This window comes from Lepisosteus platostomus, chromosome 9 (assembly GCF_059453375.1).
Source record: "Lepisosteus platostomus isolate fLepPlt1 chromosome 9, fLepPlt1.hap1, whole genome shotgun sequence".
Taxonomy (NCBI): domain Eukaryota; kingdom Metazoa; phylum Chordata; class Actinopteri; order Semionotiformes; family Lepisosteidae; genus Lepisosteus; species Lepisosteus platostomus.
In genome coordinates this window covers 50,752,059-50,774,756 of record NC_142619.1, presented here as the reverse complement: position 1 = coordinate 50,774,756, position 22,698 = coordinate 50,752,059, and the positions used below count along the sequence as shown (strand labels likewise).

Sequence of the window (22,698 nt, the reverse complement as noted above, 5' to 3'; positions counted from 1 at the left end):
GATGTAAGGACTTACTGGTCAGAATAATAATAAACAGAAATATTCACTAAGGAAACAAATACCCATGGATTTTCTTATTAAGACTGGAAAAGGGCAGTCTGTTCTTGAACGATTTTAAGGATGCCCCTGGGAAACTTCCCAATTTCCCATTTTTGATCTAACCACTCGTTCTATATTCCAGCACATTACACGTCTCCCACCTAACTTTTCAGTGCTCTAATTTGTTATTTTTAATGAGTTTCTATTCACGGTAACTACTAGCAGGCAGGCCCATTTCATTGCTCTTATTTTCGTGCACTTAAAACACTATTATTCAATAAATATAATAGATTTCACTCCTGTAAAGCTAAACAATCAAATCTACCAATCTAGCGAGTTTTTAATCGTTTTGATGAACAGGAATGACTATTCATTATTGTAAACAATAAATCTACTTTATTTCTAGGAACTACTCAAACCCTCCAATTCCAGTTTATAATTCTACCGTCATTTCTTATTCTAAATTGTTTAGTATGCATATTGGTCTGTTTGATAAATGCTTTTCTCATTAAAATAACACTGTCGGCTTTTCAGACTGTACGAATCTTCAATTTCCTCCTTTTGGGTGCCATCGAACAGCAACATTTCTGAATGTTAATAAAAAGTCAGAATAGGATGATGGAGGTTTTATAAGGTATGCATTCCTTGTATTGAAACCATTATACGTATGTGTGTGTTACAGGCACCCCACACTGGATAGATTTTCATCCTTCTATCATTTACAACTCAGGAGAAGAGCGATTGCACATCTGGGGGACGTACTAGAATTGCTTCCTAATTTTCTTTTCAGCAAAGCACGTATCAATAAAAAAGGGGATCATGTCGCGCCTCAAGTACGGCGACAACAGCATCGTCTTATTAAAGCCGTTTTATTGTGAGGCTGAATTGACATGTTCTAGCTCACCGGCAGCACCTCAATAGTTAAAGCGGCACACCAAATACGTTGTTTTCTCATCTGTGGTGCTCCCACTTCACAGACCGCTACAGTAGGAAGATGGCGACTGAGGGAGCAAGCGGCGAGCAGCCTCCTCCGATTCAAACATTAGCAACTGCACTGCAAGGAAGCGTCGAAGCGGTAAGACTTTCCATGAAACGCCAGGACAATAATACAAATCTAAATACCTATAATCTTTAGTTCCCAAAACATTCCAGCCCTCACGATCCCTTTCGTATGATACGCAGTGGGTCTACGGTGACTATGGATGTTATTTTTTGGACAATGTAGCAGTGCTAAGCAAGCGCTCCAGCTAGCCTAATAGAGTAATTGTGTTGAGGAGTTGTTCATGGGAATATTTTGTATGAATAAAAAAATAGCACTCCAGTATGACTGGGGAGAATATTCACACCAAAACAGGTTGCTGTATTTTTTTTTTACCGTCCTTTTCATTTTTTTTTAACACACGAGAGGTGTGAGTGGGGCTTTGTAAGCAAAGCGAAATCAGTTGAGCTGGTGTCGATAAGAAAAAGTGCAGATGTGCACTGTGATTTGCGGATATTACTGTGGTGGACTGGATGAGGTGGTTTTCCATTATTTTGTTCAGATTTCTAAGAACATTTGATTTTCACGAGTTTGTGGAGGGTTAAACAAATATTTAAGCCGAGCTTTAATCGTTTTTCGCGTCATGGCAATGTATATAAACGTGACGCAGATTCTGTATTTGTAGACACGATGTTAAGATCTGTGAAAACCGATACGTATGGATACATTGTTTTGGGTTTTCACCAACGGAAGGAGAGCGAGGTATTTAGACCGAAGAATATAAATGGTTAACAAAGCTGGCTTAAAGCTTGACATAGGTTTCTCATTTCTCATTTTATCGCAAATAGTACAGTGCGTTTAATAAGGCTGCGAACACAAGTTACTTTCTCCGTTTTGTAATGTTCAGTTACAAGATTAAGACTATGTCCCGTTATTAAAACCCATATTCTTAAAATCAGTGTTAATCATTACTATTTAACGAAATTCTTGGTTATTGATATTGGTTATTAAAAAAATCCATAATACTTCACGATAGACCGTAAGTAGTAAATTGATTACTTTTGGTGATAAAGCGTATTGTACTCTAGCCTTACGTGCTGGTTGACATAAAGTATCTTGTATTTTTTCTGCACTTTGTAGATTGTGTAGGTTAATGCAGTATCCTGCACTTTATTCCTCTATTACAACGTGTAACTAGAACACTGTACCTGTGTGTAGTGTTTCACTATAAAAAAACACAATTGCTAAATGTTAAGGCCGTGGATAAAGGCATCCATCAATCGTTTTTCTGAACATTTTTTAACAATTTTAGGAAAATGCAAACCATTCGGAAGCACTAGTTTCAATAATGCTCAGTAATGAAGCATAAGTAACATTAGGGTCTGTAAGGCTATCTTGGTGTTTTCAACCTTGTCTGACTAAAAAGTGTAACATTACCTAGGCCCCCTGAAAACAGCTTTATTTAGCTATTGGACAGCCGGTTTTAAATAAGACTTCTTTTCTCCCTAAAACCTCAGCGACCCCACTCCTGCACCCCACTCTTTGTTACGCAGTTGCCATATTCTGCGGTGCTCTTTAAAAAAAATCGAACCATTGACCGACTTGGGTGAAAGGAGACGGTTAAATTATGTAAAATAGTTTCTTCCCAGAAATGAACGTAGGTTTCTCTTCTCCAGGGAGTCTACGAACCGGGCCGTGCAAAACTAGCGCAGGGTATGTGCGGCCGTAATATGTATCTCGAATGTGCCAGGACCTGGCTGCCCCCCTCTCTTTGTGATGATAAATTAATCAGTTATCCCCGGGGAGGGAGCCGCGGAACCTTGCGTCTTTGCTGTCGTATGCTTGGCTTAATTTTCTGGATCCCAATATACTGCCTCTGTTGACGGATCAGTTGACGGTTGGTGGGCAGGTTTTCTGCTCCGGCAGTAAATGCAAGTAAACATTTCTTTAAACAAACCAAAAGAATAATTAGATTAATTGTACCAGGTTAAAATAAAAGTGAAACAAGTCAGGTTCCTGCGAAAAAACCACAGTGCGTTTGACAGTGGACAGTGTGGGAACTGAATATGGTTGTTAGACATGTTACTAATTTTATCTTAATTTCAGTGACTCAGCAGTAGAGCCGAAAGCACTGTATTATCTAACCTAACTTTAAGAGCAGTGTGTGACGAGGATTACAGAAGATATTTACAGTTTACTGTATTATTGTAATATTTACATTTTAACCCAGTTTGAATTCCTAGCTGTGCTGAAATTCCATATGGTGTTTGTACTTTTTAATTGGTTTTAGAGGCAGAATTCTTCCTTTTGTGCATAAAAATTGCAAGGACTTGCCTAATGTACACATGGTAGAATTTAAATATATATATATTCTTACTTATATTATTGGGTGATTCTACATTCTGCTGTCATTAGGAATCCCTTGTTTCAGAATCTGACTTTTTGATTATGAACTAGTTCAGAATAGTTTAGGGCCTCATCAACCTCACTCTTGTCCAAACCTTACCCTGTATGTTCTATTATATACAGTACATGTATGCAAAGTTGGCTTTTTAATGCTTTTGGACTACTTATTTGACTTTATGGAAGATCCAAAAATATTTATGGTGCATACATTTACCAATGTTATAATAGCTTCTGAGGGTTCCTGTTATACCTTATTGAAAATGTAGCTATCAATTTTATGTTTAGATAAAATTTTCTATGCATTACTTTAAAAGGGCTGATATGAATCCATGTAAAGAGTCCAATTTTAGGAACAGCTTCATAATTTATTTTTAGAAAAAAAAAATCTTTGAATAAACTTTGCTGTAACAGGAACTTTCATAATGAACTAGGTCACTTTTTCTTTTGTAGAATGGATTCTTTAAGGTGAAGCAGAATTTTTCAAACTCAGAAAGACCTGGTTTACTAGAATAGAAACGTGAAAGTAACTGTTTTTGTACTTCACACAGCTCATGGGACAAATAAGTCATGTCGGTTGTTACAGACGTCCTTTGCTGTAATGCTGAAATGAAACAAATTCTGATCATGCTAATTAACACTCGGCCCACATCCTAAATTCCCTAGTGTTAGGAAATCAGTCAAACTGAACTGTTTGCCTGTTATCACACCTTGATAGGAAAAGGAAATATAAATAATATGCATCCTCTTTGGAAAGTACAGTTGCAGTCAATGTATGAAGTTGCCTATCTGCTTTCAGATGGAAAAATACAAGCAAAACCTCAATTGTTCTGCTCAAAGGAAGGCAGCTTTGAAGTGAAAGTATATTTTGTAACTCTGAACATAAACATTTGTCATTGAACTTGCCTTGTTTATAAAGTGTGTTCGGTTTAGGAAGGCTAACAGTGCCAGAATGACGCAACACGCTGTAGAATTTGTATTACTGTTGAGTCGGAGATTACAAATATGGCAGGAATTACCAGGCTGAAGATCAGGACGCTTTTGCTAAGAAACCGTGGCAGATAGTAATTATCTCAAAACATACCAACAAACCATTTTTAACCATGGTAACAACACAACCCCAGTTACATCAAAGAATAAGAAATAAAACAGTGAAAGCATTCATTTACTGTTGTTGTTTGGCTTTTTTATTAAATCTTAAAACAGTTTGCAAATGTGAAGGCTATTCATCCCACCTAGCTTATGTAGTTGCTAGTAGACACAGAAAGAGTCCAAGAGAACAAAAAAAGACTATAGGCCTGGTGGGCAAACTTGGGTCAAAACACAGGCGTTCGCGTGAGTTTTAGTATGTGAACTGTTGTAATAAAGTCAGAAATGGCTGTCTGGGGATCCTGTGAGGGTAGTGGTCTTCTCATTTCAGATGGTCTCTAAACTGATTTAGTTGAACAAATCACCTGTTTAAGTGATCAAAGCGAATTTGTTCCAAGTGTTTAGAAATTGAGAAGCATGAGGGTGGCCTATAAAAGCTTCTACATTGTGGCTTTCCTGGATGATGATCGGCCACCTCTGCTGTAGATTCGCCAGGACTAATGCTACAAAGATTTTAAATCACAACCCTTTGTTTCTGGTTACTACAGTGGGGGGTTCTGGTTTGAGCAATAATGTAATATCTCATGTCAATCTGTGTTGCAGAAATGTGAGTTTAACATGGATAATCTCAGCAAACCCGAGCTCCTGACGCTTCTGAGTATAATGGAGGGGGAGCTGGAAGCCAGGGACTTGGTGATCGAGGCCTTGCGGGTGAGTTCTGCTCTCGTCGTACAGTAATATCTGCCTGTTTTCTGCTACATTGAGTTTACTTCAATGACAAGATGATGTCTTGCTAAAGATCCTCATGCACAAATGTTGTCTAGGCTGGGTTCAAAGGTTCACCATCTTAAAGATTTGCAGGCTAGAGAATTGCAGGAATATCAAAATGTTTGATGATTCATTAGGTATTCCTACAGTGGCGATCATAGCAGCAGGCATCCTCTAGTCAATTATTTTGCTTGCCTAACAACTTTGATGGGTGTTAAAAGTTATTTTAAATATAGTGCTTTAAGTACTTTATCTGTGTCTTTTGGCTACGCTTACTTATCTGTTTTAGAATTAACTCCACCCACTACACTCACATTCCTCTAACAACTGGTCATTATGTGACCAATCATTAGTGCAAGCCTTGTACACAGTGTACTACAAATGTCAGTTCTTTCTGTCTGAAATTATCTTGGTGATTTACTGCTGAGTGCCTTCTCCAGCAGTTTAAATACAGCTGCAAATCCAGTTAAAGTTAAGTTCCTTTGCAACAGTACAAATATAGAGTCAGAATGCTGTTCTGTTGTGTTGGTTTTTGTTATAAACATAGTAATTTGTTAATATTGATTAATTAATTAATTAATAATGTAATTGTTTTCTAAAGAAATACATGTAATAATGTAATAAATGGAACATTTATGGTTGTTATTGCTCTAACTAGTTCTATACAGTATATTCAATGAATTTCTGTTACATGCTGTTTATGGATTGAAACAAATATAAATTAACACTTAACATTTGGTGTTTTATTGTGCATCCATTAGCTGATTTGTTTTAACCTGGTCAAAAAACTGTTCACAGCCCTTACAAATTGTAGGTATGTAAACATTGTGTATTTTAAAGTTGATTTCAAATTTGAAAATATACCTAGTTTTACTTTTTTTATGTTGTTTGGAAATACTCATATGTATTATTCATTTTATATGGAGTGCTTGTAAGGTAACAAGCTTCAATTAAATATTAATTATCTGAATCTGTACACTAGAAAAATATGCAAAAGGTTCAAGCATTTATGTATTTCAGACCTTTAAACTAAAGAATATGCTAGTTTTAAGTGCAGCATAGTGCTGTGAAAAGCTTTTTTCTTTTAGCTAAGTGTGTCTGCCAAGAAAAATATATTCTGTATGCTGGTGATGGTTTTTGGTTGATCTAGTAGAATACTTGTTATTAACTAATTCACATTCATTTCACCTTTTAACTAAAAAGTCTCGAGTGGCTGGTTGGTCCTTTCAGTTCCTGTTTTTCAGTCTTTTATAGTACGTGACTAAAATTGAGTACTTTTATAAAAGTAAGGGAATATAGCAGAAATACTGAACTGTGAAACATTAGAAAATGAAAGGAAATACAGCAGCAATATTGAGCTGTGAAACTAAAAAGGTAAAAAGAGGGATGAATTGAAATCAACATCTGTTGAGTGTATTTAGGTACTATTGCCCATCTAAATCTTCATGCTTCACTCTTTCAGCAGTTACAATTTCTGTATGTAAAAAGTGAAAATAGTTTCATAATTCAATAGTTCATCAAAAGCTTTTTGTTTTTGTAACAAGTAGTGTAGTACTGAAACAATATTTTTGCACAGACAACTATTCAATCACGTTATATATGAATGCAGATGCACCATCCCACTTAAGAAGCTGGATTAGTGTAAGACTTTTCTTCCAGTCTTATTATATATCTGAAAATGAAATGTTCTTTAAACAAAATCTACCAAATCTAATCAGAGGTGCTCATATTTTAAAAATTAATTGAGTTGTTTATATTAATAACATTGATAAAGCAGCTTTTACATGTAGCAGGCAGCATAATATTCATGGTTTATTCCATGCTGAAAAGAGAAGAAAGAAAACACAACGTTTCGGCCGTGAAGCCTTCTTCAGGTGTCTCACCTGCAGACTATGTATGCTGACGCAGCTACCCACCTGAGCATAATATTGAGTTTTTTGTGTTCTTAAATAAACTCATGCCGAAGCAGACTGGAGGTATATGCTGTAGAAACCAAGGTAAATGTAAAACTTTACGGTTTTACTGTAACTTGGATGGAAATAAGACTCCTATAGTCAAACATATTTTCAAACTAACAGTTTTAATGAACTGTAGATTCTTCTATACAGCTTAAACCCACATACATGGGATGCTGATTATTTCATACAGTATGTAATATCAAAATCTCAAATTGATTTTCATAGACAGACAAAAATAATCTGCTTTTGAAGTACATCCACACACATATATTGCAACATTAAGCCAATCATTGAGATTGTCAGTACTTTTTTTTTCCTTTAGTGTTATTTAAAAAATAAGTAAGTTCGTGGATGCAGGGAACACGTACTGTCAAAAACTCACTCTAAAAATGCTATTTTTTACTGTTTTGAAAATGGTTCATTCTAACTTTATTCCAACACAATACCTTATCACATACAGTCTTTGACCAGTTGTAAATCTTGTATTCACTTTGTTGTATTTAACATGTACTTTTAAAAAACAAAATATAATTTTGCATTATTCATGCACTAGAGAATATTCGGATTTCCTTCTGTTGCCGAATCACTTCAAGAATGAATTTTTTTTGGCGCTGGGATGAAACAATTTACTTTCGACTCAAATATCCATTTATAGAATGACATTTACAAAAATGACATCCAATAAGACACAGGGCTCATTTATTTTGCCTCATGAATTAGAATGAGTATAAGGTTGTGGGATGTGCTTAAACACTTGAAGAATCAAGAACTCTTAGGAACACTGTCTGATCAGGAATTGAGGTTGATGTTTTTGTAATGATGTGCAGGTATAGCGACTCAAAATCAATACTGACCTAATGATGGAAAGTCTGTACAAGACAGGTCATAATATCTCCTATATGTTTTTTTCATACTCTGTTCTTTGTCGCTTATTGCATGATGGATTTTAATTGGTCATACTCCTCCATTCTATCTATATGAAACAGATTATGACATCTGGGCAGTTTCTTTGTTCAGTGCAGTGCCTTTATTCATCGGGGGCATGTTTTGCATTCTTCAGGGACTGCACATTCCAATACTCAGTACGTCTTCTTTTCTCTGACACGTTTGCAGCATGGCTCGTTTTATCAGCTATGCGATTCTGCAGTACAACTCAGAAGCCACAGACACGCCTTTTTATAGCAAATTGTGATTGAAAATGTAAATTTATTGATTTCTTGCTTGGTTTGAGGACAAGCACCATGGGGACAAGAGCCAGAACCCACACCTGCTGATGTGGTTGGTGAAGGGGTGATGTGCAATGAAAGCTGGGAAATAAGAGTTTTAATTTCTATACCCTACAAAGCAGGTGATTGGTGGAAACTGGGTTCTGTAATTCTCTCAGAATATCTTCTTTCTTTATGAACTACAATGATCACTTCATAGATACATGTGGGAGCATATTGGTTTATTTAATTATTATTTTTTTTATCAAGCTAACCGTCCGAGCTGTAATGACATGAATTACAGGACACATCTGTGAATGTTTATAGTTTGTTAATGTGTAGTGATAATGCAAGAAAAAGCAAGAGGGACTGAAATTTTAGAGGCAGGTTTTGTATCCAGCTGTGGTAAATTGTCTTGGCTTATGCAAACAGTTGGCCCATTGTCTAGTGTAAATTCTTCAGAACTTGTTCCCAGAGCAATTAATGTGGTTCTAAAATATACTACTATGTTGCCTCTCTCAAGCCATTATTTATGTATATTGTATTCTGCAGATGTTTCCTCCTGGGGAGCTGATGGTTAGAACCTTTGGTCTCTCATCTTGACCACCCAAAAAACAATATAATGCACTTTTCTAAGTTAGGAAGGTATGTGCCTCAGTCTTCATGGATCCCAGCTCTGAACCAGAGAAGATTTTTCACTGTTCCCTCCGTATGTGATACAGCATTTCATGGCATAATCCAAATGACCTCTTTATTGCTATTTGTACTTTATAATGACTCTTCTCCATTGCAGTGGTGTTAATAAGCTTTGATGAAGAAGGCCCGTTTTACTGAAACTAGGGTTGTGCTCAATAGTCTGTTGGCCTGCATTCAATATAAGATTAATGAAAAGAATGGTAGGACTGGAGAAAAAAAATTCAACATCACGAGGATCCCAAGACAAAGGGATTATCAAACATTTTTGGATGTGGAAACCAATGAACTCCTGTCTTCTGAATGTCTGGAGCCTTGTTACTCTTTGCCCAGCAAGAGGTTAAAGTCTACAGTGCTGTTTTAAGATGCATGCAGATGCTGCTTAAGGATCAAGGTGTGCAGATGCTGCTTAGGATATCAGGACTAAGCTTTAAAACTCATATTTGGAGCTCTGATGTGTTGCTGGTGACAATGAGTTTAAATGCACAATGGACATGAATTACATCTTACTGAAGGCAGTGATAATAGAGAATGAGCTCTCGTTATTTATTAATATTATATTAATATGAGAACTACACAATGTGCTGCAACAATTTATGTACTTTCTTCTCTTGTGATCTGCATTGCTTGTGGGGTGCATTTTTGTTTTGTTTTGATGCTGAAAGCTGCTTCAGTTAAGTTGAAGATTTGTTGGCTGAATCATGCAAAAGAAGTCAGGTCTTATGCTGTCTTTTTTTGTAGTCGATAATGTTTATTTATATACAGTTGCTTTTATAAATTGGCAAATGTAGCAGTTAAAATTCAAAACTTTTCTATTTATAGAAGTATTCGAGCTTAGCAATTGTTTTAAATTTTTATGACTATTTTGTTTTGTGAAATGTGTATCCCGAAAAAAAGAAAACAGTTTTTAGAAATTGATAACAATTTTACCTTAAAGTACCATACCTGCATTATTTCTAAATATTGACGTCAGTATTGGCCGATATGGTTTGGGAATCATCCTCTATCAGTATCAATCTAAAAACTATATTGTGGAGCCCGAATAGAAACTGTAGTAAGGCTTGGAGTTTTTTTTTTAATTTAGAGTCACCAGTTATTTTTGTTATACTCACCCAACTTGGAATTGTCAATAGGGTGTTTTTCACATCTCGGTTCGTAGCTATGGATCCCCTGACAGCACACAGTGGAGAATGAAGAGCAGAAGTGTAGACAGACTCCTCCAACCCACCCACTTTGGAGCTATTCATTTTTTAACATGTCAGAGGTGAAGACAGCTGTGTCCCAGAGGTTCTGTTTGGTGTGTCCCTAACCAGCGTCACCCCATGGAGATCATTGTGTCTATAAGTGCTGACTAGGGCATAGGGATCACTGACAGCTGAAAGAGCCCTTCCAACTAATCCCACCCCACCTCATGTTTTGAGGTGTAATATGTTACTAACGTATGGCTGGTTTGTTAAGCTTTATGTACTATGCATACTGCTACACAATCTATAATTTGCTTATTCAAAATTATTAATTGAAATGTTTTTCTATGTGTGCACCACTTGAGGGTTTTTTGGAAGCACTAACATTGGAATAGTATGGCAATCTATTATGATAAGGAAAAAGAATTACAATAATGAGAAATACCCAACTGTTTTATGAGGGTGACCCTTTAATGCGTTTTATTAATTTGCTCAAATCCTTATGTTTGACATAATAATTAAATAATTAAAATGATAATTGTTTGCCATGCTACTGTTTTTAAGTCTATTTTTAAATGACTTGTCAATTTCATTTATATTTTTATGCTTTCTCTTCTGTTTATAAATGTATAATCATGATCACGGGAATAACAAGTGATGACTAAGGCACAGTTTTCATAATTTGTTTTTATGTTTTCACTCTGAAAATGGGTGCAGGACAAGATGCATTCAATTATTATTGTAATATACAGATGATTTATTCTATACAGGATCACTGGATATTATTTTCAATTCAATTAAAGTTACCACAGTTTATTGGAATGCATTTTTGGACCTCTGCCTCATAAAGAAAATGGGCAATAGGATACAAGATCCAATACCATTATTCCGTGGAGCTGTGAATTATTAAGGGGATCTTATTACAATTAATTATCAAGCTTGAAAACATTATTGAGATGAAGTACCTTTTTCACAAGACAGAACAGTGCATGAATATCAGAAGATAAAAAATTACATCTCTTTACTAATATACTGTAGGATCAAACCTGCAAATATGCATGCAAGATTTTAATCCTGAGAAAACAGAACACAGTGTAAAAAGACATAGCGTTAGGATCTGTCTTGCAGGACTATTCTATAATGACTGATGTGGCAGGTACTGTATTCCAGACATCATATTTTTGTCAGGAGTCGAATGTTGGAATAATACAATAAAATCCTGTCTATTGAGTGATCCACTTAAATTTCCTTAACGGACAGTATCTGACCCTTTTCAGACTGAATTTTATGAAGACTCTAGTTCCTTTTACACTGTCTGTTCAGGGGGGAAGGTGAGCACATCTTTATATGTTTTGGGTGTGTCCTGAGGTTACAGGTCCCTTCCACTATTCTAAATACTGATATACCCTTTTCACATTTAGTACTTATGCTGGGCTCTGACACCGATCTGGGCACCTCATACAGTATCAAAATGGATGTGGCTGGCTGGTCTAAATTCAGCCAAAACATTTTTGGCACTGCCTTGAGAGTCTCTGTATTCCCTGTCCTGGCATCACTGGATATAAATTATTATTATTTATACGGAACGTTCAATTGCTATGAATCACAGTGCCAGGGGGCAGTAGGGGGAGCTTGGAATGATGGAGTCAATGCCTGGTTGCGTGTGGTCTCCACTGAAGTTCTTTGACCTTATTGTAGAGATTCTTAGATAATTAATATGGGAGAAAAATACTACTGAGGTGAATGAGCGATGGGTGAGGGGCCTTTATGTGGAGTGGGGATTTTTGTTTTGTTTTGGTATTTTATAGTGTTTATGAACATAAAAATAAAATGTGTTCATATAACAGAATTACATTTTTGTACTCTTTCTGCTCCAGTCCTGTTTTTTTTTGTGGTATGCACATTTTATGCAGTTCAGAGCCTTAAAATGTACAATTCTAAACAATTATAATGTCAGCTATTGTTAATGGAGACTGATTACTGAAAATTTTAATTTGAGGACTATGGCAAAAATATCAGTAGATATAATTATATAATGATTTTCCAATGTGAGAGAATAGAATTCCTTCTTCCAAATTGTCTACATGAATCATTTAAATTAGGATCAGAATTTCACTGTTGCAACAAATGTACAGTACCATATTTACTGTATTCCACTCCAAAACAAAACTCAGTTTTTGTAGGCATTAATTAGATTCTAAATACTATTTGCTTTGCATAAAAAGAACATTCAAAACAGTTGCTCCTTGCATAAAGAATGATGGTATTTGTTTCTGTTGATTTACCTTTATATAGGATACTGTGTTAAGAATATCAGGTGCAAACATAATCTTGTGCTAGTTTCATGTCATGTTTAAGACGTCCCTGTTGCTGTTTCCAGTTTTTCATTTGTATTCATTAAGGTTAAACTAAAATAATATTTCTTGAAGCATGGGTTTTCTTACCTACTCCTACATTAACACTTTCTGATCTTCCATCATTGTAAACTCTTAATTACATTAGCACAGCTTTAATTATTACCTAAGGTGAAATGTATGTAATAAGTAACAAGTAGTGTCCTACATTTAGTGTGTTGATTTTTTGACATATGATTTGATGTTCCTTTAAACATGCCTTTGGCTAATTCTATTTCATGGTTAAAAGCACTAAAAACGTGCAGGTGACACTGATCACTGATCAGATTAGTCCTTTTAACTTCTTTCAATCATGCATTTTTGTGCAGTTATTTTCACAAGTTGTTTAAAGAGACTTCCTGACAATATTCTATTAAAAAGACTAGTGAAGCTTGTGATATCATTATTATAATTATTATTATTACTGTTATTATTATTATTTTGCATAATTGTAGTGTGGAGAAGACTCAGTGGGGAAGCTGATCGCCTTTTAAAGTGAGTTTTGTTGTTAAAGAATACAGAGGACACTGAATAATGGACCGTGTTGGTATGAGGACCATGCTAGTTAAGTGTACTACTGTACAAGATGTTAATGACACTGGAAACCACTCTGCATACTCTCCCCATTATGGAGAAACAGTCTACGGGGTCTCAGGCTCATGTTCTTCTTGATAGGAAATCTTGGTCAGACGTTTTGGCACCTGTTTAATTCAGATGCAGTATGAATAGTAGCGGTGTCTTGGACAGGCTTATGCAAAATTAATGCACTTTATGTCCTTATCATTCCCTTTTGCAAGCTGTTTTTGGATGTAGGAATAGCTCACACAAATACGGTTATTTGATTTATTTACACTGCATGAGGGTGCTATTAGAAACACCCTTGAAAATCTAACAGAGCATTCCTATTTTCTAGCAGTGGGGGTTCACAGATGCCGGGCATTTAGGAAGGTCTGAGATTTAAAAAATACAGGGATTTAGGACAATGCTTATGTAGGTCACAGTGACCTACTTTTTTCATCTTGTTGAATCCTGATTGGCTAGTTTGTTAAATTCTAGGCCTTGGTCTTGTGTGCTACTTCTTGATTTGATGACATGTTCCTTTGATGTTTATTAAATTAAGCTATTTATGATACTGTGAACATTTCATGCTGTTGATACATAATTGAAAGAGCTACTGAAGTTAGTATCGAATACATCTATAAACAGGATGCTGGAATAGCTATGTTCCTATTGTTCAATGGCACATCCTTGTCTTGTGAGTTGAGAGGTTCAGTGTGACTGAAGTTCTGTGGTGCTCAGATTGAAATTCTAGATTAGAAAAAACACATTTTTCTGATTTTTTACCAATCTCTGTACAAAGGTTTTAAGGATTTGTATGAGAAATATTTAAAGGACTTGTACCAGAATACTTTCAATTTCTGAAACTGGCAAAATACCTAATCTGAGCTCTAGCTTGAGATTTAAAACTGTAAAAAAAACCTTCTGACTATGATGTGGGAGCTTGTTTCTAAGAAGATTTCTTTGACTGGTGATACAGGTTAAGAGCCAGAGGATTTAGCAGAGAATGTAACTATTGCCAAGGAGACAGGCTTATTGTGCTATTATTTTACTTATTATTTTTATGATTTAAATTGCTTTTCATAGACATTGTACCATTTTAATTCATTTCAAAATATAAATACATAAATCAAATTAATCTTTTCATTTTGCCATGACATTAAATACTCATGAATATTTGGTGTTGCAAAAGTACTAGATTTCAGGATTTTACTATGACTTTAGGACAAGGTTCTTGCTGGTTTTATGTTCTTGATTTTGTGTCCTATTCTACTATGCATAGTATCTAATTATGTAGCATTTCAAATGCAAATGTTAAGGATAAAGTAGATATTCGTAATTTTCAAAAAACACGCAGATGTGTGATGTCTTTAGAGATGATATGACCTTTAAGTAAAAATTATTAAATTCTTTCAGATGATTATATGATTAAATTCATTATTACATTTCCATGTAGGCATGATGCTTCTTTGAAATAAATAATTAATATACTAACAATAAGAACTTTGGCATTAGACAGGCATTCTTCTGATATAATGTGCTAAAAATACTCTGAACAGCTAACTTAAAAATAAAATATACTAGCCCCTATATTACCTACATGACAAATTGCTCTGCTTGGCTTGCATTTGTTCTGATATTCTCCCCTATAGGCAATATAATTATAAAACCAATATTAAAGTTACAAAGAATAATATACACTAGAGATGGTAGGATTTTTTTCAATATAAATCTTTATTCAGTATTCAGTATAATCTCATTTTTGTTTTCTGGGGTATAAGTTGAACATTTAGCTTGGAGATTTTTTTCAGTGTTAACAAATGTTATTATTTTTATTATAATAAACACTTTTATATAGTAGCTTTGAAAGAAGCATCTCAGAATGCTCTACACCAGGTGTAAAAAAGGATAGCAGAGGTTCAGCAGAAGATACATGGTCGTGAGAAAATGGAGAAGAAACAGACACAAATTAAATAAAAGCTTTTCTGAAAAGAGATATAAATACCATCAGGGGCGTAGCAAGAGAAGGCCCAATCACTCCTAGGGTGTTAATGAGATTGGAGGACATACAGAAGATCATTGTCAGACGAACGAATGTTGTGAGGTGGGGAGTAGACAAATAGTAAGTTAGATAGGTACTGAGGTCCCTAAGGCTTGTAGAGCCTTATAGGTGAGCCTGAGGATTTTGAAGTTGACTTGAAACCAGTGAAAGGAATCTAAGACGGGTGTAATGTGATCACTGGCACGCGACCTGGCATTTGTTCAGTGTGGATTTAGATACCTCAGTGAGTAGGGCATACATTAAGGTTTCAAAATACCACAGACAAAATACTGAACAAAGAACAACATTTTCCTCGGCACACAAAATACCTCCCTTCCCACTCCAATCAGTGGTAACCCCCTGTGAAATACACAGCACAGAATGCCAAGATCAAAGATCAAATTTAATTTATCTGTTACTTAAATTGGTAAAACCACATTGGAATGGTATAGGTATAGGCCGATATCACTATTGAACTTGGATATAAAATTGTTCGTAAATGCTTTTTCTAAGTGGATGGAGATATGCATGAATCACCTAATACATCACGAACAGACAGGCTTCCTGAAGTGATAATATATGGAGCCTGTATAGGTTGCCAGTGCTAGCATGATGGATAACATCTAAATGAGATGGACACTAATTTACTTGTTGCAAGAATCTACAGACTAAAGTGGGGGAAGCAATGAAAATGGCAAACTGAATGTTATATGTAGAATGTAACTCAAAAGATACTTTATAATTCTGAGACCTCATTTAGAACAGATACAAATTTCCGCTCATGCTATTTTCCTTGGCTCAAAGTCAACCCCTTGGACTTCATCAGAATCAACAGTGAAACGAACCAGAGGACTCAAATAGAAACTAAGGGGATGTGTACTTAAAACAAAGAACAGGAGAGATGTTTTGCAAAGGATTGTGTGAGTTTGGAGCAAATTACCCAGCCATATTGTCAAAGCGAGTACCCTGGCTTCTTTCAAGAAATAGTAGAATAAAATCCTTGGTTCAATTTTCTATTAAAAACCATTAGAGCTACAATAGATGCACTAAATGGCGTCCTTTCATGTAATTTGCAGATATTCTTATGGTCTTAAAAGTAGAATAATGCGAAATGAGGGACTGTAATGGAATGTCCTAGACTGGAAAGCTGAAGTATCTGAACCTTTTTAATCTTGAACCGAGAAGACTATGAGGGGAATTCACACATTTTTTCAAAAAAAGGAGTTGACAGAGTCAATCCACTGAACTTCTTCACCATAAACAGTGTAAAACGAACAAGAGGACACAAGTGGAAACTATGTGGAAGTGCATTTAAAATCGAGAACAGATAGACTCCCACGCATGTGGTTGTTGGAGTATGGAACATGGATGAAGCTACCCAGCCATGTCGTTGAAGAAATCTCTGGATGAAATCCTTTGATGAAATGACTGCTAATTACCAAATGGTCTAGATGTGTCGAATGGCCTCCTCTCGTTAGTAACTCTTCTTATGTTCTTAAAAGCGGGAGAAATAAGAGTGCAACAGAGACCCTCCACTATCTGTCCTGTCACCCTCCCTCAACCAACCTATCACCATGAATCTGTGTAAACCAGGATCCACTAATGCCATGGAATACAATTTGGAGATATCTAATTAAGTGCCAACATTTTTTAGCCATGGTGAGTCCAGACAGCGAGATCCATTTCTGTTCTTGTGAAAGACCAAGATTGAAGGTATCCTTTAGCTAGATCATTGGAAGCAAAATCAGATTTTTCTTGTCTAAAAAAGAAGAAGAAACCTGGACTCTGGACACTCCCAAAACCTCCGTAGAAGAGAAACATGGAGATTTCTTATTGTGCACAGCAACTGACTACTCTAGATATATTATCTTGTTGTTCCGGTTAAAATGATAATGTTGCAAATCTGTCTGTAATATATGAATTCTGATTCTTTCAATCTGGGTAGAATGATCTTTTACACGGAAACCCAGGGTTTTAATGAAAAGCATTTTAAAATGGTTTCACTCTTGCTAAAATGAGTTACTGTGTTGAACCTTTGCTTAAAAATACTGTTTGTCCTCTTTAACTAAAGTGGATTCCTAGCCAATGATAATATCAAACCCTCATAATATCAAACTCTTAATTAGGATTATTATTTTTATAGTTTTCATTGAATAAGAAAATAGAACTGTTCCTTTATTGAATATTCTATGCTGTTGTAGCCTGTATTAAAAAGTTGCTGTCTTGAATGCAGAGATGAGCGTGGGATGTTTAATGCAATCTTATGAGTCATCTACCATCGTGGGAGAAAATTTGCATCAAGATTTCTAATAAAAATGTGTTGTTAAAATGGTATAATGTATGTTGATAAGTTGTAGTTATGACAAAAGGAACAATCTATCGTATAACCGTCTTTCTCTACAGTGCAAAAGAATGAAAAACTAGGAATTTGAAAGTTTGTCCTTACCAGCAAAGGTTAACAAAGGTCATGTTTAAGTGCTCCTAACCTATTGGCACATGTGCTTTTAGAATGTAGACTGTTACCCTAAGAGTTTCTTTGGGGTTATGTGATGCAGACATGAATAAAATGAAAAATATATTTCAGTTTTTTAAAAAAATGTGTTTTTCTTCTTGAGAACACTTTACTTTCACCCCTTTCATTCTACAGTTTACATTGTGGCTGAAGGACAGTGTTTCCCTTTAGACATGTGGTGCATTTTAACTGAACAGTTTTTTTTTTTACCACACGTGAAGAGCTACAGTATATAGTCAATTACCAGAGCTATGTATTGAAACTACTTTGAGTTTTTGAGTTCATAAAGCTGCAGAATACGTTACTTGTTTGGCCATTTATTGCACAGGGTAGTTTTCAGTTACACAGTACACTTGGTATTACTTGGCATATACAGTATATGAGAATGCATATAGAATGTGCCCCATTGATTTGCATTTTATTATCCAAGATTACTTCTGTGCTGCTGGGGTTTGTCTTGAGGAGTCCGAAAAACCCTAAGGCTGTCACGTACAGTACCTTCTGCAATATTAGTTCATTTGTACCTGAAAAAACAGAGATTGAATATTAATAATAAACTGTCTTTAAGTAGCACTGCATTTTCAACTTTTAGACAGACTTTCATTCTTTAGGCCATCTTGCCAGAGATCAGCTTTAGACTGTTAGTAAAACGTGTACATATAGGTAATAGGTCTTTCTTTCAAACCTCACATTAGTTTAATTATTGTATACAGTGTTTTCGTTTTTGTCTTTCTCTGCTTGCCATACAGAATAAATGTATGGAAGCATCTTTGAGACCTGCCAAAGGCCTGGCACAGAGCAACAGGTGAATTGGGCAAATATTCTAACTTGAATAATATCTGTGTTGTTTCCATCAATACAATGACAACACACTAAACTTAACAACGTGGCATCTTGAGACTATGCTGCCCGAGGAACACAGAGATACTACATTAATGCTATTCTTACTTCACTTCATTAACTACAAATGCAACTGGAGCCCCTTGAACTTTGGACATCACAGACTTTCCTTGTGTTTCATTGTCAGCTGAAGTTAGCTGAACATGCAGTCTTTGAAGTTTCTGGCAGCAGGAATGAGGCTGGAATTGGAAAGATCAACATCTGCTTTCTCAAGAGTCAGAAAGCCACTTGTTACTGTAGTTCTTGAAATAAAATTGGCTTTGTTTCACCTTAATAAAATACATATTGTCATATGGGGGGATCAAATGAGATTGGTTGAAATTTTATAGTCCTCTAGGCTGCAGTGGTTTCATATTTGGGGATTTATTTTTTATGCTGTTTTTGTTGTTTGTGTGTGAAGTGGGCGTTCAAGTTTAGGTGGAAAGCGATAGGTCACTGCCGAACCCACCAGTATTGAAATGCGAATTATAATGTAGTTTTGAATGTTTCTAAAAGAGCAATTTCAAGATGTATTTTTTTTGTTTTATTTTCCAACTTCCTTGCAACGCTTATGTAGTACATTATCATTCAGAGCAACTTTAGACTGATAAATTAGCTTACGCAGTTAAATACAGAATAATATTAGTCTGGAATTAAAGTGTTAAAGAATCATATATTCATATTAAGCTACGTTGTGCTAACATGTTGAAACTCTTTACATTGTTGCCATTAGCAACAACATCAACACAAAATAAAAGGAGTCAGAGCAAAATGTGCAGTAAAGCAAGTGTTTCCACTGACATGATATCATTAGATACTCCCCATAGAAATCAGCTACAAATTACTTCAACTCTGCGGAAACAAAATCTATATTCTATAAATAACTTGAGTAAATTTCTGTAACATTGTCAGGTAATGGAAAACTATTGATCAAGATTCTTTGAAAAAATATGTCATTTCTTTTTATATCCCCAAATTTGAAAATTGTTTCAACAGTCCCTGCTGTCCTCACCTTGAGAAACCTCTGCACACAGACCTTCATAGGTCCATTACTTCTTTAAAGGATAGACACCAGCAGACACTGGGCATCAGCTACAGGGCTGCCACTATTCCATCTGAAAACTGCACAGTTTTTTAAGAATATAGCCACAACAGGCTTAAAAAGCTTGCAAGCTTAAAAGAGTCTCTTTGCTGGATACAACTCTAAATGAGTCTTATGCTGCTTTGACAGTGTTGGCAATAATCCACAGTGGCACTGTGAAGACTTTCAGTGGTTGGTGCCTTTAAAAACATAAATCTGGATTATAAATAATATTGGGAAAACACATAGTAATAAGTTAATATGCAGTACATCAGCAGGGAATAGGTAGCTGTGGCATTTTCAATGACTTTTCATTTTATGTCAAGATACATTTGGAGAATTAAAAAAATAGGGTTAAACATAGGGGTTAACCCATTTTTAACATAGGGTTAACAATGGTTCTTTACACTCTTATTCCTTTAGACATCTTGTACTAAATAGGAATGAAAATTGTTTGAAAAGCAGACCTCTGCTGTCTTGTGCTGGGTTGTGTATACATCAGCACTGTATATAATGTTATATGTCTTTGTGGGGGAAAAAGAAAATCTGTCTCTGTTTTTATTTGTTGCAAATTCAGTATTCTTAAAATGTGAGTTGTTTTGTGCTGCAGTTTTGCTAGGAAGGTCCTGTTCAGTATAGGTATATTATCTTTTTTATGGGTATGTTGTGTGGAGCTCATTACAAATGGCTCTTGTAAGCCTTGAGAACAAATGTAAAATGTGAAAGATATCTGAAATTGAGATGACTACTTTCTAGTCAAACATTTATTAAACATGTCCTGATACGTAAGTATGTATGTTGTAACGTGCAAAAGCATACCATAAAAATTATGAATAAAAAATGGTCTTGTTGGTTTAAACATATTGTGTATTTTTTGGATAGAGTAACTAATTAGTGGCAATAAGAGCTGAGTTGAGCAATTTACAGTACATGCATTCTGAAATACTGTAGATGCATTTTGTTTTAGTGTAACTTTGACCATAGGTAGATTTGGAGATGTCATAAGAAGTTAATCTTGGATGCACCTGCTTGAGCAATACATCAAACTTGACAAAATCAAATTTAGTACCATGTGCAATTTACCTAGAGCCAAGTTTAGAGGTTGCACAGTAAATTTAATTGCTGAGAAAAACGATGTATCGTCTCAGATGTAGAAATGGGATCAAGGAAATATGGATTTGTTCAGAGGAGCTGATAAATTGAATGTCTGGTATGACACTGTATTTTTTCTTGATATATGTACAGTAAGACGTTAAACTAAAAATGTATCAGTAATTGTGCTGCAGTCCTACCACTTGTTTGAGGATAAAAATAACACTCAGCATATGGTATAAATGTTCCTTGGCTCAATGAAACATTTGACAATAGTGCAATGTTTTGAATCACATGGTTTACCTTCATAAAAACAACATGTAATGGAACACAACAATTTTGGAGTATTGAGGCTTTACTTAATGTACACCGTGATATCATTTAAAAGTTGTGTTTTACAGGCATCTAACAAAAATATGAAGGGTTAAAAATAAAGAGATTAATAGAATTACTGCCAGACCTGTTTGTCAAACGTGTTTTTCAGTCTGTGTGTCAAAGATAATGCTTGGCAGTTGAATGCATTCTTGTGAAAATGTGTCTACTGTACTTTGCTAGCTTTAGAAAATACAATTTTTTTGGCTTCAAATGTGTTAAACGTGTTTTTGTGTTATTTCTGTTAGAAACAAACCCTTCTGATGATTTCTGGTGATTTTTGCCCAATTGTACCCTTAATGTTAGATGCAGGGATTTTTATGATACACAAAGATGGATTGTCGTGATTAAACATATTTCTTTCCCATTAATGTTTTTTTCTTTAATAATATATTATTATATAATAATAATATTAAGTGTGAGTTTGAATTTGATAGTTCCAAATATAATATAATAAATATAAAGTCACTGCTGGCAGTTAATGAATGTTGTATTTTTGGAATAAATTCATAAGAACTGTCTCCAACAAGAACAAAAGATGTTAAAATTAGCCCCATCTTTCAAGGACTGTAGTTTAATTTCTTGTGCTTTAATCTCTCTCATCCTAGCGTTAATCCTGCATCAGCAGGGTCCGCTTGTCGGCACACCCATCTCCATTTGGTGGTTTGAACCAAATCTTTGAGCTGACGTTGCATTAAATGCGACCGAGAATACTCCAACTGGTGCGTCACTCCTCCTGCCGTCGGGGGGAGGAGAACAAAGTAATGTAGCCAATTCATAGAGGGGGATTATTAGGAGGCATGGGAAATTTGGCCAGGACGCCGGGGTTACACCCCTGCTCTTTTTGAGAAACACCCTTGGATTTTTAATGACCACAGAGAGTCAGGACCTCGGTTTTACGTCTCATCCGAAAGACGGCGCTTGTTTACCGTATAGTGACCCACATGGACCGCAGGGTGAGCGCCCCCTGCTGGCCCCACTAACACCTCTTCCAGCAGCAACCCTAGTTTTTCCCAGGAGGTCTCCCATCCAGGTACTGACCAGGCTCACACCTCCTTAGCTTCAGTGGGTTGCCAGTTGTAAGTTGCAGGGTGATACGGCTGCTGGCTATTTCTTGTGCTTTAATGACTTCGCTTTTTTTTTTACTGTTTTGGGTGTACGTGAGGGTTCCTTCTGGGAAACGGTGCTGGTATTCTGTTTACTCTGAAACTCGGATGACCATTGTGACTCCTGACCTGTGGCTTTGGTTCTGATCTTAACTGATGTGTGATATCTGATAAACAGTTATGCCCGCAAACCAAGACCAAAATAGTCTTTTGCCGGCTTGTATGACAGCACAATATAGGAAAGGAAATGGTGATAAATGGACTGAAGCAGCTGTGTTATAGAGGTATCCATCACACTCTCAGCATAGCAAAGCAGTCGGTTACACAAGTTCTGGTAACAGAATGC

At 35.7% G+C, this 22,698-nt stretch overlaps 1 protein-coding gene across 3 annotated transcripts in view; it reads left to right on the top strand.

Annotated features, from left to right (window-relative positions):
* Nucleotides 1–783: 783 nt before the first annotated feature.
* cttnbp2 (cortactin binding protein 2) overlaps nucleotides 784–22,698 on the top strand; it is an 83,136-nt gene continuing 61,221 nt past the window's right edge. For 2 of the 3 annotated variants that reach the window (XM_088645458.1, XM_088645457.1), the window contains exons 1-2: nucleotides 787–1,114; nucleotides 5,114–5,221. In XM_088645458.1, the coding sequence (XP_088501584.1) occupies nucleotides 1,034–1,114; nucleotides 5,114–5,221 (189 nt within the window). In that variant the 5' untranslated portion in view covers nucleotides 787–1,033. Of the gene's footprint in view, nucleotides 1,115–5,113; nucleotides 5,222–22,698 lie in introns of all 3 variants that reach the window. The other variant, XR_015941206.1, reaches the window with a different exon arrangement.